This window comes from Chiloscyllium plagiosum, unplaced genomic scaffold, assembly GCF_037043375.1.
Source record: "Chiloscyllium plagiosum isolate Xiang-an unplaced genomic scaffold, Cpla_swu_hap1 HiC_scaffold_10, whole genome shotgun sequence".
NCBI lineage: Eukaryota > Metazoa > Chordata > Chondrichthyes > Orectolobiformes > Hemiscylliidae > Chiloscyllium > Chiloscyllium plagiosum.
In genome coordinates, this window is record NW_028270148.1 from 98,261,066 (window position 1) to 98,279,816 (window position 18,751).

General features: G+C 41.7%; 1 protein-coding gene across 7 annotated transcripts in view; it reads left to right on the forward strand.

Annotated features, from left to right (window-relative positions):
• stxbp5a (syntaxin binding protein 5a (tomosyn)) overlaps window positions 1-18,751 on the forward strand; it is a 243,691-nt gene that overhangs the window by 117,214 nt on the left and 107,726 nt on the right. For all 7 annotated transcript variants that reach the window (XM_043696459.2, XM_043696460.2, XM_043696462.2 and 4 more), the window contains exons 8-9: window positions 7,073-7,196; window positions 18,114-18,192. In XM_043696459.2, coding sequence (XP_043552394.1) covers window positions 7,073-7,196; window positions 18,114-18,192 — 203 coding nt within the window. The remainder of the gene's footprint in view (window positions 1-7,072; window positions 7,197-18,113; window positions 18,193-18,751) is intronic.

Below are 18,751 nucleotides of genomic sequence, written 5' to 3' on the forward strand. Positions count from 1 at the left end.
AAAGGTAGGTGGTAGATCAGAAGATTTGATGGAATAAAATATAGCCAAGAACTACGCAGAAGTGAATAATGAGGGAAAAATTGAAGTGTGAGAGAAAGTTAGTCAAAAGTATACAAATAGATATAATGTTCAGATATTTAAGAGTTACGTGAATTTGGAAAGCTAAGGACTGTGTGTGGGAAATAGTGTCTCGCTAACCTGATTGAATTTTTTGAAATAATAAAAAGGATTGATGTGGGCAGAATAGTGGGCATAATCAATATGGATTTCAGTAAAGCGTTCGACAAGATTCCTCATGCTAGACTGGCTAGCAAGATTAGATGACATGGAACACTGGGAGGAGTAGTCATTTGGATACATAACTGGCTCAAAGGTGGGGATTGTTTTTCACACTGGTGGCCTGTGACCACAGGGATCGGTGCTGGTCCACTTTTTTTTCATCATTTATATAAATAATTTGGATGTAAACATGGGAGGTGTAGTTAGTAAGTTTGCAGGTGACATCAAAATTGGAAGTGTAATGGACAGTGAAGGTGGTTACCTCCAGAGTACAACGGGATCTTGATCAGATGGGCCAAGGCCAAGGAGTGGCAGATGCAGTTTAATTTAGATAAATATGTGGTGCTGCATTTGAAAAGGTGAATCAAGGAAGGACTTATACACTAAATGGTAAGGTCCTAGGGAGTGTTGCTGAACAAAGACACCTTGGAGTGCAGGTTCATAGTTCCTTGAAAGTGGAGTCGCAGGCCAGATAGTGAAGGCAGCATTTGGTATGCTTGTCTTTATTGGTCAGTGCATTGAATATAGGAGTTGGAGGTCATGTTGCGTTTGTATGGGACATTGGTTAGTACTGTGTGCAATTCTGGTCTTCCTATTGGAAGGATGTTGTGAAACTTGAAAGGGGTCAGAAAGATTTACAAGGATGTTGCCAGGGCTGGAGTGCTTGAACTATAGGGAGAGGCTGAATAGGCTGGGGCTATTCTCCCTAAAATATCAGAGGCTGAGGAATGACCTGATAGAGGATAATGGATAGGGTAAATAGACAAGGTCTTTTCCCTGGAGTGGGGGAGTCCAGAACTAGAGGGCATAAGTTTATGGTGAGAGGGAAAAAATTTAAAAGGGACCTAATGGGGCAACTTTTTCACAAAGGGAGGTGCTTGTTTGGATGCCAGGGGAACGTGGTGGAGGCTGGTATAATCACAATATTTAACAGGCATCTGGATAGGTATATGAATGGAGGGTTTAGAGGGATATGGGCCACATGCTGACAGAAGGATCTAGATGAATTTAGGATATTTCGTTGGCATGGATGATTTAAACTGAAGGGTCTGTTTACATGCTGTACATTTCTATGACTCTGTGGTCCTCTGGAAAATGAATCTGGGGAATTAATAATTGAGGATAAAAGATGACAGAAAATTGGAATAGATATTTCGTCAGTCTTCACTGAAGAGGATCCAGATTTTATGGAGGACATGAAGAGGCATAAAGTTTAGAACAGGGAGTTTATGCTGGAATTGTATAAAACTTTGGTTAGGCCAGAGCTAGAATATTGTGTGCAGTTCTGGATTCCAAGTTATAGGATGCAGAGGAGATTAACCAGAACATCTGGGTTGGACAGTTTCAGTTATGAAGAGAAATTGACCAGACTGGGGTTTATTTTCCTGAGAGGGAATTGAGATGTATAAAATTGACAGGAAGAAACTTCCCTCTTTGATGGAGGGATCATTGACTGGGGGCATATGGTAAGGGGCACAAATTTCAAGGGAGATATAAGGAAAAATCTTTTTAACATGGGTGGTGGAGATCTGTAATTCATTGCCTGTAAGGGTGGTAGAGGCAGAAACTCTCAAAACATTTTAAATATTTAGAGTCCAAGAGATGTGCAGCGTAGAAACAGACCCCTCAGTCCAACTTGTACATGCCAACCAGACATCCTAAACTAATCTAGTCCCATTTGGCTCATATATCCTTCTAAGCCCTTCCTACTCATATACCCATCTAGATGCCTGTTGAATGTAGTAATTGTACCAGCCTCCTCCACTTCCTTTGGCAATTCATTCCCCACACATCCTCTGCATGAAAACATTGCTCCTTAGGTTTCTTTTATATCTTTCCCCTCTCCCATTAAATCAATGCCCTCTAGTTCTGGACTCTCCACCCCAGGGAAAAGAACTTGAATATTCACCCTATCCATTCCTCTCATAATTTTATAAAGCTCTAAGGTCCCCCCTCAGCCTCTGAAGCTAAGGGGAAATAGCCCCAGCCTATTCAGCCTCTCCCTATAACTCAAATACTCCACCCCTGGCAACAGCTTTGTAAATCTTTTCTGAGCCCTTTCAAGTTTCACAACATCCTTTCTGAAGTGCAGATAGACTTGAGAGCTCTAGTCCAGAATTCTCTCATGGTAAACTTACGGGTTGAGTCAGTAGTTAGGAAGGCAAATGCACTGGTGGCATTTATTTTGAGAGGACTAAATATTAAAAAAAAAACAGGTATGTACTTCTGAGGCTCTATAAAGCTCTGGTCAGACCACATTTGGAGTATTGTGTGCAGTTTTGGGCCCCGTATCTCCAGGAGGGATGTACTGGCCCTGGAGCATGTTCAGATGAGGTGAATGGTCCCAGGAATGAAAAATTTTACATATGAGGAATTTTTAAAGACTCTGGTTTGATACTCAGTCGAGTTTAGAAGGATGAGGAGGGATCTAACTGAAACTTAGAATACTGAATGACCTGGACAGATTAGATGTTGGAAAGATGCCTCCATTAGTAGGTGAGGCTAGGACTCAAGGGCACAGCCTTTGAGTAAAAGACCTTTTTTTAATGGAAATAAGGAAAAATTTCTTCAGAGTGGTGAACCTGTGGAATTCATTGCCACAGAAGACTGTGGAGGCCAGGTCATTGAGTATATTTAAGACTGTGATAGATGGGTTCTTGGGTACCAAGGGTCTCTGGGAGAATGGGGTTGAAAAACTTAGAAGCCATAAATTAATGGTGGAGCAGACTCGATTGGCTGAAAGGAGCAAGAATTAGGCCAATGTCCTATGGCCTTCCAACAGGGGGGAAACCAGAATTGCATGTACTTACCAAAATGTGAGCAGCCAAACCAAGGAATTCAAGGCTTTGGGCCAGGTGCTGGAAAATGGGATTCGAGTCGTTTGGTGCTTGTTTTTGACTGGCGCAGACATGGTAGGCCAAAGGACCTTTCTCTTTGCTATAGATCTCTGACTCTATGGTAGAATCCTGGAAATAGCTACAAACCAGTAATTGTTTGGGAAGGGGCAACTCGAGACAATAATCGGGGAAGTGCATCCGACTAAATTTTGTATCTGAGTTGACAAGTCTCTCCCCCCCCCCCCCCCCCCCAATCAAGTCCAGGTCCTGGTGGATTTTATCCAAGTGTCTTTTTTTTTTTAAAATAGTCTTTATGGTTGATGCTTTGGTTTTAATTTAACAAAACTAATTTGATTCAGGGAATATGCCTTTAGATTGGAAAATAGCTAATATAACTCTGACGTTCAAAAAGGGAGAGAGGCAGAAAGCAGGAAACTACTTGCTACTTGTCTTATTATTGAAGACATTTAGAGAAGTTCAGGATAATCAGGTAGAGATAACATTGTTTTGTCATGTTCCAACTAATTTGGACAAAGTTTAAAAAAAAAATCACACAACACCAGATTATAGTCCAGCAGGTTTATTTGAGAGTACCAGCTTTCAGAGCGCTGCTCTTTAGGTGTTGTGTGCTTTTTAACTTTGTCCACCCTGGTCCAACACAGGCTCCTTCACATCATAACTGATTTGGAGTTCTTTGAAGAGGTAACTTGTGCTATAGATAAAGGAGAACTGGTATTATACTTGGATATCTATAAGGCATTTGATAAGGTGCCATATCAAAGGATATCGTAGAAATAAAAAAGCTCAGAGTGCATGGAATAATATATTTGCGTGGAATGATGATTGGCTGGGTAACAGGAAGTGGAGAGGAATAAATGAGTCTTTTTCAATCTAGTTGGATATCTCAAGTGATGTATCTCAAGGGTTGATGCTTAAGCTTCAACTCTTTACAGTTCATATAAATGATTTTGTTGAAGGGACTGAAGTAATTTGTTGATGATGCCAAGGTACGAAGGGAAGTGATTTTTGAAGAAGCTATGAGTCTACAAACCTACTGGCAAATGAAGTACAATGGAAGTAAAATGTGGCAAAGTGTAAAATTGTTCATTTTTGACTGAAAGATTACGCATTTATATATCTGAATAGTGAGAGGATCTGAGTGTCAAATGCATGAATCACAGCTGGTTAATATGCAGGTACAGCAAATAACCAGGAAAGATAATTGAATATTAAGGTCTATTATGGGGGAATTGAATGCAAGAGTAGGGAGGTTATGTGTCAATTATACATGCATTGGTGAAACTGCATTTGGAGTTCTGTGTGTGGTACTGGTCATTGTACTTATGGAATAATGTTGATGCATCAGAAGCAGTTCATAAGGTTTACTAGACAAATAACCTCGAATGAGCGGATTGCCTTGGGAAAGCTAGACAGACTTTCCCTGTATGCCTGGAGTTCAGAAGAGTGAGAGCTAACTTAATTGAAACTTGTAAGATCCTGAGTTGACTGAATGAATGTCAAAAAGATGTTCCCTCATGTGGGAGAATCTAGAAATAGGGGGTCATATTTAAAAAAAAAGTCAGCCATTTACGATATAGATGAGAAAGCATTTCTCCTTAGGAATGTGAGACTATGGAATTCCTCAAAAAAGCTATGGATGTAGAATCTTTAAATATTTTTAAGGCAGACGGTGTTTCGGTCCTTCAGTACCAAGAGGCTGGAAGATTATTGGGATATGCAGCGATATAGAATTGATAAAATCATATCAACACTAGTCTTATTGAATCGTGGAGTAGGCTCGAAGGGCTGATTGGTCTATTCTTCCTTGGAGAAAGTGAGGACTGCATGTATTGGAGATCAGAGTCGAGTGTGGTGCTGGAAAAGCACAGCAGGTCAGGCAGCATCTGAGGAGCAGGAGAAGAGCCCTTCATCAGGAATGAGGCTTGTGAACTGGGAGGAAGGTAACTGAGAATGCGATAGGTAGACTGAGGTGGGGGTAATGGTGATGAGTCAGAGAGGAGTGTGGGAACGAAGATGGACAGGTAGGACAGGTCATGAGGGTGGTGCCAAGTTAGAATTGGGATAAGGTGGGGGGAGGGGAAATGAGGAAACTGGTGAAATTCACTTTGATGCCTTGCAATTGGTGTGGGTTTCACCAATCACATGGCATCGATGTGGATTTCACCAGTCTCCTCATTTTCCCCTCTTTTTCCACCCCCAATCACCCCCACCCCCCCCCCCCCCCCCCCCCTCCACCTTATCCCAGTTCCAATCTTCGAACTCGGCACCGCCCTCATGACCTGTCCTACCTGTCCATCTTCGTTCCCACTCTCCTCTCCAACCTATCACCATTACTCCCACCTCCATCTACCTATCACACTCTAAGCTACCTTGTCACCCAGCCCCACCGCACTCCCATTTATCTCTGCATCCCCTCTGCTCACAAACCTCAATCCATGAAGGGCTCTCGCCCGAAATGTCGATTCTCCTGCTCCTCGGATGCTGCTTGACCTGCTGTGCTTTTCCAGTGCTCCAGTCTGTACTGTTGTTCCCTGTTCATATGTTGGTTCATATGTACCTCTACACAATAACCTGTGTTTGCATAGCCTTATTGACACACACTGCAATTGTGAAACATCAAACTGGGATAATCCAACACTCTAGTTATTGCAAAACTTCTGGCCATTCCTCTTGGCAAATTAAGAAATCCAGTAGAAGGATACTCGTGCTAAACTGAAGTTTTGAACTGCTGACTCTAGGTTAACCAAACTTGGGCATACTTTTCATATGAACATACCAACCAATTGGACCAGAATTAGTCTATGCTAGAGTGTGAAATTACAGGGCAAGCCTGCAGCAATACCTACAAAATGGTCTTGCCCATATCCTGAATGATTAAGCACCATGGATGAAATCGGACTGTTTTACTGTCTTTTGCCTATCTGCAATGTGTAAAGATGGAATGTTACATGTTTTGGTCTGTGCTAACATGAATGACCAGCAAAAAGCTGCTGTTTTGTGTGTTAAAGTCCAAGAAGCTAAGATTGCTTTGTGAATGTTAAGACACTATCCACACAACATGAGGCATACCAGATTGCTTGGAAGGCCTCCTGAAGTTTTGAGATGTGAATCAAGCAAGTGGACAAGATTAATATCAAAAGAATAAAAGGAAGGTCTTCGCCCTAATGATCCTAAAATGTTTGAATGCCCAGACTATTTCCTTAGCTGAAGCTGCAAAAGGGGAAAAGTTCCTCCCTGAGTTCTCATTTCAACACAAAAATGAGCTAAATGCATTTTGACTGTCTTAATAAAATGGCAGTCTGTTTCACACTATTCTAAAGGCAGCACAGTGAGCAGAACAAGATTACTGAGCCGACCCAGAGCTATCTTTTTTTTTCAGTGCATTTTACTGTAAAAGGACAGGCCATTATGATGTATGAACAAATTAGTTTTTCATTGTACTTCATGTAGACTACATTTGTAAACAAATGATGTCATGTTGGGCTATCACAACACTGCTAAACACAGATTTGAGGGTCAGTCCCCGAGATTAAATTTGATATGATTTTACTGTTGCAGGCATTTCATAAGGAGAAGAGGGACAAATTGATTTAGATTGCTGACGGCACATCTGTCAATGGCAGGGCTAAGGGAATGTGAAGTTGCTTAAAGTGCTAAAATTATTAGGTCAAATGATGGAGATTTGAAAATGGGATGAAACAAAGGAGGTGTACTAAGGAAGATGGTTTTTCTGTTCCCAGCTGTTTACCTGTTGTTCTATCGGCTTATGGTATTGAAGACTCTAACGTTTATATTGTTAGCATTTAATTGTTCTTCAGTATTCCATTTTGAGCCAAGCTAATGTGAACTTTGGTGCTGATAATTATGGTCATTATCAGGATAAATTCTTAGTAATAGTATTGCAGCACTTGTCATACAAACTTTCTATTTTGCAGGCTATTCATTCCGTGGCTTGGCATCATGAAGGAAAACAGTTTGTTTGCAGCCATTCAGATGGTAGCCTTACTATCTGGAATGTAAAATCTCCCATCAAACCTGCACAAATTATTACACCACATGGTAGGTATGAACTTGTTTGTGTGGTTTTACAGTCTTTGACGTAAAAGCACAAAAATATGGAACACAGAAGATAGACATTTGGTCTAGTGCACCTGTTCTAACTAAAGAAAAACTATCTGGCCTAATCCCATTTTTTAGGTCAGGCCTATAGCCTTGTAGGTGGAAGCATTTCGGGTGGATAACCAAGTGACTTAAATGTAAGCAAGAATGTTGACCCTGCTCCGCTATTCAATATGATTGTGGTTGATCATTCAACTCAATAGCCTGTTCCTGCTATAAACTTTAATTCCTTTAGCCATAATTGTTATAGCCAACTCCTCCTTGAAAATATATGATCTTTTGACCTCGAATCCTTTTGCTCACTACTTTCTCTGGGTGGAGGAACTTCTCATCTCAGTCCTAAATGCTTTTCCTAGTACCCTTATTCTCTGATCCTTGGTTCTGGAATCCCCCCATCATCGGGAACATTCTTCCTGCATATTCCCTCTGTTGCTCTTTCAGAATTTTATAGGTTTCTATGACATTCCTCCCCCTACCCCATTCTTCTGAGCTCCAGTGAATTTAATAACAGATTCAACCTCTCCACATATGCCCATCCTGCTATCTGTTTGGTAAACTTTTGCTGCCCTACTTCTTGAGCAAGGACTTCCATTCTCAGATAAGGAGATCAAAACTGCACTCACTATTTTAGGTGTGTTCTTGCCAAGCCATCCTGTAAAATGGCAGCAAGATGTCACTGTTCCTGTTCTTGAATCCTCTCACTATGAAGACCAACGTACTATTTTCTGCCTTCACCATCCGGTGCAACTCCAACCTACGTTTAGCACCAGGTTACTTGGACACCCAGGCTTCATTGCACATTTCCCCTCTTTCAATTTGTAGCCATTTAACTAATAATCTGCCTTCCTGCTTTTGCTTCCAAATGTGTTTCATTTATCCACATTATACTGCATCTGCTCTGCATTTGCTCACTCTCTCAGCTTGTCCAAACCATACTAAAGTGTCTCTGCATCCTGCTCTCTCTCACACCCAGCTTTGTGTCACCTGGAGATAATAGTTCAATGAACCAAATCATTAATATATATTGTGAAAAGCTGGGATCATTAGACTGATTCCTGCTGTACCACACTAGCCACTGCCTGCTATTTGGAAAAATACCTATTATTTCTGTTTTGTTTCCTGTCTGCCAACCAATCTTTTTACCCATCATCGTACAGCACCCCAATCCCTTTAATTTTGTGTGCTACTCTGAGATTTTGTCAAAAGCCTTCTGAAAGTCCAAATAGACCACATCCACTGACCCCCCCCCCCCCCTCATCAACTCTACTAGTTACATCTTCATGAAATTCCAGTAGATTTGTCAAGCATGATTTCCCTTTCTGTCTGTCACTTTTCCAAACGTTGAGAAATCTTTTCTAGTGGACTTAAGCATTTTTCCCACTCTTTACAGCAGGCTGATTTGGTCTACAATTTCCAGTTTTCTCACTGGAAGTAGAGGGATTACATTAGCTATCTTCCAATTTGAAGGAACTGTCCCAGAATCTGTAAAATCTTGAAAGATGGCCACCAACGCTTCTGCTATCTCCAGGGCGTCTTCCTTAAGTACCCCGGGGTACAACTTACCAGGGTATAGCCTGGAGATTTTTCAGCCTTCAGTCTCCTCAATTTCTCCAATGCTGTTTCCCTACTAATACTGATTTCTTTCACTGAACCCGGTGTCCCCCAATATTTCTGATACGTTATTTGTGTCCTCATTTGTGAACATAACCAAAGTATATATTTAGTTAGCCATTTCTTTGTTCCCCATTATAATTCCCTTGTTTCTGACTGTAAGGAACCTACATTTGTCTTCACTATCTTCTTTTGTGTTCACACATCTGTAGACACTTTTTAAAAATGTTCCCTGCAGTCTGGCTTACTCTATTCTCCCTTTCTTAAGGGCAGCACGGTGGCTCAGTGGTTAGCACTGCTGCCTCACAGAGGCAGGAACTGTGCTCGAATCCAGCCTCTGTGACTGTCTGTAGAGTTTGTACATTCTCCCCGTGTCTGTGTGGGTTTCCTCTGGGTGCTCCGGTTTCCCCCCACAATCCAAAAGATGTGCAGGTTACTTTAATTGGCCATGCTAAATTGCCCAAAGTGTTCATGGGTGTGTAGGTTAGATGCATTAGTCAGGGGTAAAATATACGGTAGGGGTATAGGTCTGGATGGGTTACTGTTCAGAAGATCAGTGTGGACTTGTTGGGCTGAAGGGCCTGTTTCCACACTAGGGATTCTATTCCATGATTAGTCCATCCGTTGGTGCTCCTTTGCTGAATTCTAAACTAATCCCGTTTTTCTAGCCTTTGTTTTCCTCATAAATTTGTATGCCTCTCCTTGGATCTAATACTAACTTCAATTTCCCTTGTAAGCTGTGGTGTGGCTACCTTTCTCATTTTACTTTTGTGTCAGCTAGGAATGAGCAATTGTTTCGGTTCACCCATGGGCTCTTTGAACATAGCAGTTGCCTCTCCACTGTCTTCCCTTTAAGTAATGTTCCCCAATTCATCATAGCTAGTGCATTCCTCATACCATTGTAATTTCCTTCATTTAGATTCAGATCCAAGTCTCTAAATCAGCTATGTTACTCTTTATCTTGATGAATTCTATCATATTATGGTCACTCATCGTAAAGAGACCTTGCACAGCTCGATTGCCAACTACTCCTTTCTAATGACATGATACCCAGTATAGGATGGCTTGTTTTCCAGTTGGTTCCTCAGCAAATTAGTCCAGAAAACCATCTTGTATATGATCCAGGAATAATTATTCTTACTAATTTGATTTGCTAATCTCTATATGCTGATTTGAAGTTAACCATTATTGCAAATGTTTCTTTGTTGCATGCCTCTCTAATTTTATGTTTAACGTCTTTCCCAAAATTATCATTGCAGTATGGGAGTTTATATACAGCCCCACTAATATTTTTGCCCTTGGTCTTTCTCAGCTCTACCCATACAAGTACTCATATAGTTCTTCCTGTCCACTGTACTTAGGCACCTCATAATTTTTCGCACCTTAATTAAATCACCCCTCAGCCTACTTTGTTCCAAAGAACAGGACACCAGCCAATGTAGCCTTTCTTCATAGCTAAGATTATACACATCTGACAAGACCTTTGTATCTTTTCTTGTGTAATTACATTCTCCTTGTCATGTAGTGCTCAGAACCATACACAGTTCTCTCCATGTGACTTAGTGTTTTATATAGTTTTTTTATTCAGGGGATGAGGGCATCACTGGTCAAGCCAACATTTATTGCCCATCCCAAATCACCCAGCAGTTAAGAGTCAACCACATTGCTGCTGGTCTGGAGTCACATGTAGACCAGACCCCAGTCAGGATGGTAGATTCCTTCCCTAAAAGACATTTGTGAACCAGATGGGTTTTTCTGACAATCAACAGTGAATCCATGGTCTCCGTTAGACTCTTAATTCCAGATTTCCTTTTTTTAATTGAATTCAAATTCCATCATCTGCCATGACAGGATTTGAACCTGGGTTCCCAAAATATTAGCTGGATCTCTGAGTTAGCAGTCTGGCAATAACACCACTAGATTTTACTTCCCCATAAAGTTCTTCTCACGACCACTTCATATATCCAATGTTTTCTTGTTTCTTTTAACCTTCGTGATTAAAGATTAGTACCTTTAATTATGTTCTTAACCATCATATACATCTGTCCTCCTACCTTTAAACTTGAATGGGCACTATAAAAGGTCCGTCTGTTCCCCTACACTTAATATCATTGAATTCCAGAGGTGAGTTGAGAATGATAGCCATTGTCATCAAGACTGCACTCGACTGCACGTGACATTAGGGATCCCTAACAAAACTAGAATCGATGGGTAATGGGACAAACTTTGCTGGTTAGAATTATATTTGGTACGTAGGAATGTGGCTGTGCTTGTTAGAGGTCAATCAGCTCTGCTGTAGGACATCTCTGCAGAATGTCCTCAAGGTAGTGTCCTAAGCCCAACCATCTTCAGCTGCTTCATCAATGAAAGTACCTCCATAAAGTTAGAAGTACGGATGTTCACCAATGATTGCACAATGTACAATACCATTTGTTACTCCTCAGCTACTGAAACAATCCATGTTCAAATGCAGCAAGTTCTGGATAATGTCCAGGCCTGGGCTGACAAATGGCAAGTAACATTCAAGTCACACATGCTAGGCAATGACCATGTCCCATAAAAGACAATCCAATCACTGTACCATGACATTTGGTGTTACCATCATTGAATCTCCTGTTATCGACATCCTGGGGTTACCATTGACCAGAAACTCACTGGACTCACCACATAATCACAGATGCTGGGAATACAGCATCAAATAACTCACTCCCTGACTCCCCAGAGCCTGTCTGCCATCTACAAGGCATAAGTCAGGAGTGTGATGGAATACCCCCCACCTGGCTGGATGAATGCAGCTCCAACAACACTCAAACATGACACCATTCAGGACACAGCAACCTGCTGAAATGGCATCTCATCCACAAACATCCAGTTACTCCTCCACCAACACTCAGCAACAGCTTGTACTATTTACAAGATGCACTGCAGAAATTCACCAAAGATCCTTAGATAGCACCTTCCAAGACCATGTTCACTTCTGTCTCGAAGGAATGGGCAACGGATACATGGAAACATCATTGGCAAGTTCCTGTCTGTTTTAAAAAATTCTCAAGGTCAGGTTCGTAGGAGAGTAGTCTGACACAGAACAAACGACCAAGAGGCGAGTCTGCTAGAATATGAGCATTTTATTCCCCGCAGCGTCGCCACAACCAGGTCTCATACTTACAACGGGTCTGGCTTATACTCACTCTACATGTTACCGGAACTGGGAGCCGTCAGTTCTCGTAGAGCGGTTGCCAACAACCCACGCTCGGCGGTTAAACGTAACCCCGGAGCAGACTCCCGGGTCTGGCTTATACTCACTCTACATGTTACCGGAACTGGGAGCCGTCAGTTCTCGTAGAGCGGTTGCCAACAACCCACGCTCGGCGGTTAAACGTAACCTCGGAGCAGACTCACCGAACTGGAGACTTTTCCAGCTGATATACTCTTTTCCAGATATAAACATTCATGTGAACAGCAGAGCAAGCCTAAAAAACACATTCCATTCTGGTTACATACAGATAAGAAGATTCACACGGGGAGGTGTGTAATAAGATTCACACGGGACTAAGCAACACCTCCATTCCGGTTAGATTCACACATGTATTGGGACATAATTTTTAACCGTTTCACCACACTGTCCAAGCCATTCACCATCCTAACTTGGAAATACCTTACCATTCTTATCTGTCATTGCATCAGCTTCCTGAAATTCTCTCCCTAAAGGTATTGTGGGTCTACATACAACAGATGGACTGGAGTGGTTCAAGCGGCAGCTTGTCAACGCCTTCGTGAGGGCAACTTGGAATGGGGGATAAATGCCAGACAGCCAGTGATGCCGTTATCACATGTGAATCTGTTAAATTATTGTATATTAAGGAATTATGGAATTTTAAGTATTGCTACATAAAGACACAATTTTGTCAAAGCGTTTGTCTTGTACTCATCGTGGCAATTTGCAAGAAGTACCAAAAAAACATTTATACCCCTGTTCAAGAGGAGGGTAATGCCTTGACCAACCAGAATTAACCTGCCTGGTTTAACAAGAAAACATCACCTGACTGTTAGTCATCAGGAGAGAGGCCATATTGGATTTGGAACTTGGTAACGAACCGGGACAAGTGATGGGCTTGTTAGTGGGTGAGCATTTTGGTGATGGTGACCACAATTCTGTGACTTTCACCTTGGTTATGGAGAGAGATAGGTGCGTGCAACAGGGCAGGTTTTACAATTGGGGGAAGGGTAAATACAATGTTGCAAGACAGGATCTGAGGAGCATAAATTGGGAGCACAGGCTGTCAGGGAAGGATGTCGTTGAAATGTGGAACTTTTTCAAGGAACAGATACGACGTGTCCTTGATATGTATGTACCTGTCAGGCAGGAAAAAGATGGTCGTGTGAGGGAACCTTGGTTGACGAGGGAGGTTGAATGTCTTGTAAGGAGGAAGGAGGAGGCTTACATAAGGTTGAGGAAACAAGGTTCAGACAGAGCATTGGAGGGATACAGGATAGCCAGGAGGGAGCTGAAGAAAGGGATTAGGAGAGCTAAGAGAGGGCATGAAAAATCTTTGACGGGTAGGATCAAGGATAACCCTAAGGCCGTTTATGCGTATGTGAGAAACATGAGAATGACTAGAACGAGGGTAGGTCCGATCAAGGACAGTAGTGGGAGACTGTGTATTGAGTCGGAAGAGATAAGAGAGGTCTTGAATGAGTACTTTTCTTCAGTATTTACAAATGAGAGGGACCGTATTGTTGAAGAGGAGAGTATGAAATGGACTGGTAAGCTAGAGGAGATAATTGTTAGGAAGGAAGATGTGTTGGGCATTTTGAAAAACCTCAGGATAGACAAGTCCCCCGGGCCTGACGGGATATATCCTAGGATTATGTGGGAAGCAAGAGAGGAAATTGCAGGACCATTGGCAATGATCTTTTTGTCTTCACTGTCAATGGGGGTGGTGCCAGGGGACTGGAGAGTGGCGAATGTTGTGCCCCTGTTCAAAAAAGGGAATAGGGATAACTCTGGGAATTACAGGCCAGTTAGTCTTACTTCGGTGGTAAGCAAAATAATGGAAAGGGTACTGAGGGATAGGATTTGAGTATCTGGAAAGACACTGCTTGATTAGGGACAGCCAGCACGGATTTGTGAGGGGTAGGTCTTGCCTTACAAGTCTTATTGAATTCTTTGAGGAGGTGACCAAGCATGTGGATGAGGGTAGAGCAGTGGACGTAGTGTACATGGATTTTAGTAAGGCATTTGATAAGGTTCCCCATGGTAGGCTTATGCGGAAAGTCAGGAGGCATGGGATAGTGGGAAATTTGGCCAGTTGGATAGAGAACTGGCGAAGTAGTTGAAGTCAGAGAGTGGTGGTAGATGGTAAATATTCAGCCTGGAGCCCAGTTACAAGTGGAGTTCCGCAGGGATCTGTTCTGGGTCCTCTGCTGTTTGTAATTTTTATTAATGACTTGGAAGAGGGAGTCGATGGGTGGGTCAGTAAATTTGCAGACGATACGAAGATTGGTGGAGTTGTGGATAGTGAGGAGGGCTGTTGTTGGCTGCAAAGGGACTTAGATATGATACAGAGCTGGGCTGAGGAGTGGCAGATGGAGTTCAACCCTGTCAAGTGTGAGGTTGTCCATTTTGGAAGGACAAATAAGAATGCGGAATACAGGGTTAACGGTAGGGTTCTTAGTAAGGTGGAGGAGCAGAGGGATCTTGGGGGCTATGTTCATAGATCTTTGAAAGTTGCCACTCAGGTTGTAAGAAGACCTATGGTGTATTAGCGTTCATTAGCAGAGGGATTGAATTCAAGAGTCGTGAGGTGATGTTGCAGCTGTACAGGATCTTGGTAAGGCCACATTTGGAGTACTGTGTGCAGTTCTGGTCACCTCATTTTTGGAAAGATGTGGAAGCTTTGGAGAGGGTGCAAAGGAGATTTACCAGGATGTTGCCTGGATTGGAGAATAGGTCATACGAGGATAGGTTGAGAGTGCTAGGCCTTTTGTCATTGGAACGGCAAAGGATGAGAGGTGACTTGACAGAGGTTTATAAGATGATCGGGGAATAGATAGAGTAGACAGTCAGAGACTTTTTCCCCGGGTACAATAGAGTGTTACAAGGGGACATAAATTTAAGGTGAAGGGTGGAAGGTATGGGGGGATGTCAGGGGTAGATTCTTTACCCAGAATGTGGTGGGGGCATGGAATGCACTGCCTGTGGGAGTGGCAGAGTCAGAATCATTGGTGACCTTTAAGCGGCAATTGGATAGGTGCATAGATAGGTACTTAAGCTAGGACAAATGTTCGGCACAACATCATGGGCCGAAGGGCCTGTTCTGTGCTGTTTTGTTCTATGTTCTATATGTTCTATCATTAACTGGTGCAATTCCCTTTAAAATCAGAGTCCACTTGTCAACAGCACTTTCCTGTTATTTACTGTAAATGTTGTTTTCCCTTCCTTCAGTATTTCTTGCAAATTGTCCAGAAGAATGCAAGACAACAATCTTGCAATACAGAAAAGTGCCTTCAGCCCATCACCCCTAAAGTCACCATAATCCTATCAGACTATTGGGCTCATTTGAGAGAGGCAGCTGATGGTAGTTTCACCTGAGAGTCACCACACCTCAGGCGATGGGGAGTGTTCAGAAAGCCTTTGTAACAACCTAAGTCAGTATGGGAGTTTGCATCACTGTAAACTAGCCATCCAGCCAAATGGCTAACCAATCCCTTTTAGCTGTACTCAAATTTTAAACCGCCAAGACTAATTCCTGAATTATTACAATACAGGAGAGTAAACAGCCTTTTGTGGTTGGACCAGCTCTATAAAAATAACTCACTTAGTCCCAATTACCTGCCTATTTCCTCTAACTTTACAATTTTTCTTCTTGTCGGGCAATTATCAAATTCTGTGTTGAAAGCTATGACTGAAGCTCCTTCCTTTGCAATTGCTCAGTGCATTCCAGTTTCAGACCACTCCCTGCATATTAATCATTTCCTCATCGTTTGTTGTTCGTTCTTGCTAATTATTTTAAACTGGCATTTTGCTGTTCTTTATTCTCCCACCAATAGGATTGGTTACTCTTTTTGTCTTTTCTGCCTGAGCATCTCATGATTTTGAATGCTTTATGCAAATTATCTCGCACCCTTTAAAGGAGAAGCAATCTAGCTTCTCCAACAATATACATAACTGAAGTATGTCATCCCCTTTTCTGTCATAACCTTTTCTGTACCCTCTCCTTGCCTTCACATCCTTTCTAAAGCCTAGTGTCCAGAATTGAATATGATGCTCCATTTGAGGCTCAACCAGTGTTTATTAAGAAGGTCCACCATAATGTCATTGTTCTGAAACTCTGTTCCTATAATTAAAATCCAAGATCCTGTATTCCATTGTGTTGTTTGTCCTCCTGAAATGCATCAGCTCTCACTTCTTTGGATTGAATTCCATTTGCCACTTTCTGCCTACCTGTATTGTCAATTGATATCTTGCTGCAATATACAGCTTTCTTCTTTACTATCAACCAGCTGATTAGATTTTTATATTCTCAAACTTTCTAATTATAGCCTGTGTTTAAGTGTAAATCATTGGTGCATACCACAGAAATCAAATCAGCATTCCAGTCATAAACACCTGCCCTGTAATCGTTCATAGAATTATAGAATCCGTACAGTGTGGAAGCAGGCCATTTGGCCCATCGAGTCCACATCTATGAAGAGCATCCCACCCAGACCCACCCCACTGCCTATTCTTGTAACCCTGCACTTCCCATGGTGAATCCAACTAGCCTGCAATTCCCTGGACACTATGGGCAATTTATCATGGCCATCCACTTTACCTGCATGGTTTTGAACTGTGGGAGGAAGCCGGAGCACCGGAGGAAACCCACATAGACAAGGGGAGAATGTGTGAATTCCACACAGTAAGTAGCCTAAAGATGGAATTGAACTGGGGTCCCTGGTGCTGAGAGACAGCAGTGCTAACTTCTGAACCACCATGCCACCCTTGGGTAAACTTCAATCTATCCCTTGCTGCTTTAAATAAAAATATAATGTCAGCAGTCCTCTGGCATTATACCTGTAACCAAATTAGATTGAGAAATGGTGACCACTGTTTCCTCCTTTACTACTTTTGACAGCAGCACTTACTTTTGATCCAAGCCTGATTACTTCTCTATTCAAAGTTCTCAAGTCCCTTGAATATTTTCCTCCTCCATGATGTGTGTCATCAACATTTCTCACTTCTCCTTAACAACAATATCTCTATTAATTTCCCTCTTCTTTGTGAAGGCTGACCCACATTTCCTAAAGAAGGGCTCATGCCTGAAACGTTGATTCTCCTGCTCCTTGGATGCTGTCTGACCTGCGCTTTTCCAGCAACACATTTTCAGCCCACATTATTCAATGACTGCCATTTTTCATCCCATGTTTTCTGCCTTCATGCCTAATTTTAGTTTTGACCTTTGCTATGCCTTACTCTTCCCATACTTATTCTCTCTCGCTTTGTTATAAAACCTCTTCAACTCATTCATAGAACTATTGCTGAAAACTTCAAATTAAACCATAAGCCTTAAACCTGAATGTGTTTATTGCCTCTCTACACCTGTTGGTTTGTTTTTGTCATGGTGAGAATGTCTAGTAAATGTTCTTTTACGCTCTTGTAATATTTTACAGCTTGCTCTGTTTCTGTTTTTGAACTGCATGTGTAGTTCTGATTGTGTGTGTGTGGACTATAATTTAGCCTACGATGTCTTTCCTGTTCTTGCAAAGTCTAAATATATCCTATATTGCAGAGCAAACTTTGGACATGACTTGAAAGAAAACAGCAGTTCCTTGGCAACAACAAGTTATCCTGTGCTGTCAAATCCAAGAAACAATGCTCAATGAAAGCATGCATATCACTTTATAGATTTATCTCCAAAAGGAGCTACCTCCCAAATGCATTAGCCAGATACTGAATGAATGGATTGAGCTAAAACTTCCCTCAGTGGGTTCTTCCCAGCTGGGAAGTCAGACAAAGAAATTCAATCCAATTCCTAATTTTTTAACTCTGTTTAATAGTTCTTTGAAGTCTTTAGCCTAAATAAAATGAACAGCTTCCTAGGTGGAGTTAATTCCTCCTTAGCAAGGAAGAATGATCAAATACTTCAGCACAGGAGCATGAGCTCTGTGTATTTTTGCCCAAGAGCATAGCATTGACATGTGCACACTGAATTTGAAGAGGGGAGGCTGAACTAATGAACTCTACACTTAATCCAACATTGCTTTCAGGAAAGCTGCCAAAAGATGGGAAGAAAGCAGAGCCTTGCAAACCCATCCTCAAAGTGGAATATAGAACCTGTAAATCTGGGTATGTGTTCAGTCCTTTCTTTTAAAGTATTTGTGTTCTGTTCTTTGAAATGTTGATGCTCAAAAAAAGGTAGGAATTTTTGATATTATCTCCTTACAATTATTGGATGCTGTTGGAACTTCCTTCAACAGTGGCCTAAGTTCATTGCGACAGCATCTTTTAGACCCTTGGAAATTTGTCAAAATCTGTAGTTTGTGGGAAAATTTTAGAGTTAAGTATTAAATATTTGACGCAGATATACTTTTAATGAACATTAAATATTTTTGTCTCTTGTTTCTCCTTGTCATCTCTTTATATATGCAATACTTTAAATGATGTAGAACATACTGTTTATCCTTGTGTAAAGCCAATCATGTGAAGACATTCAGATTTTAAATTTATCCTGCAAGTCTAGATAGGCTAAAAGCTATTCACTATGTTGGAGTTCAACATTCAAATCTAGGGGTTCCCATTGAGCAAAAATTTAATTGGAGCAGCCATATGAATATTGAGGGGTTGAGATCATAGAATCCCAACAGCGTGGAAGCAGGCTGTTGGCCCATTGAGTTCATACTAACAC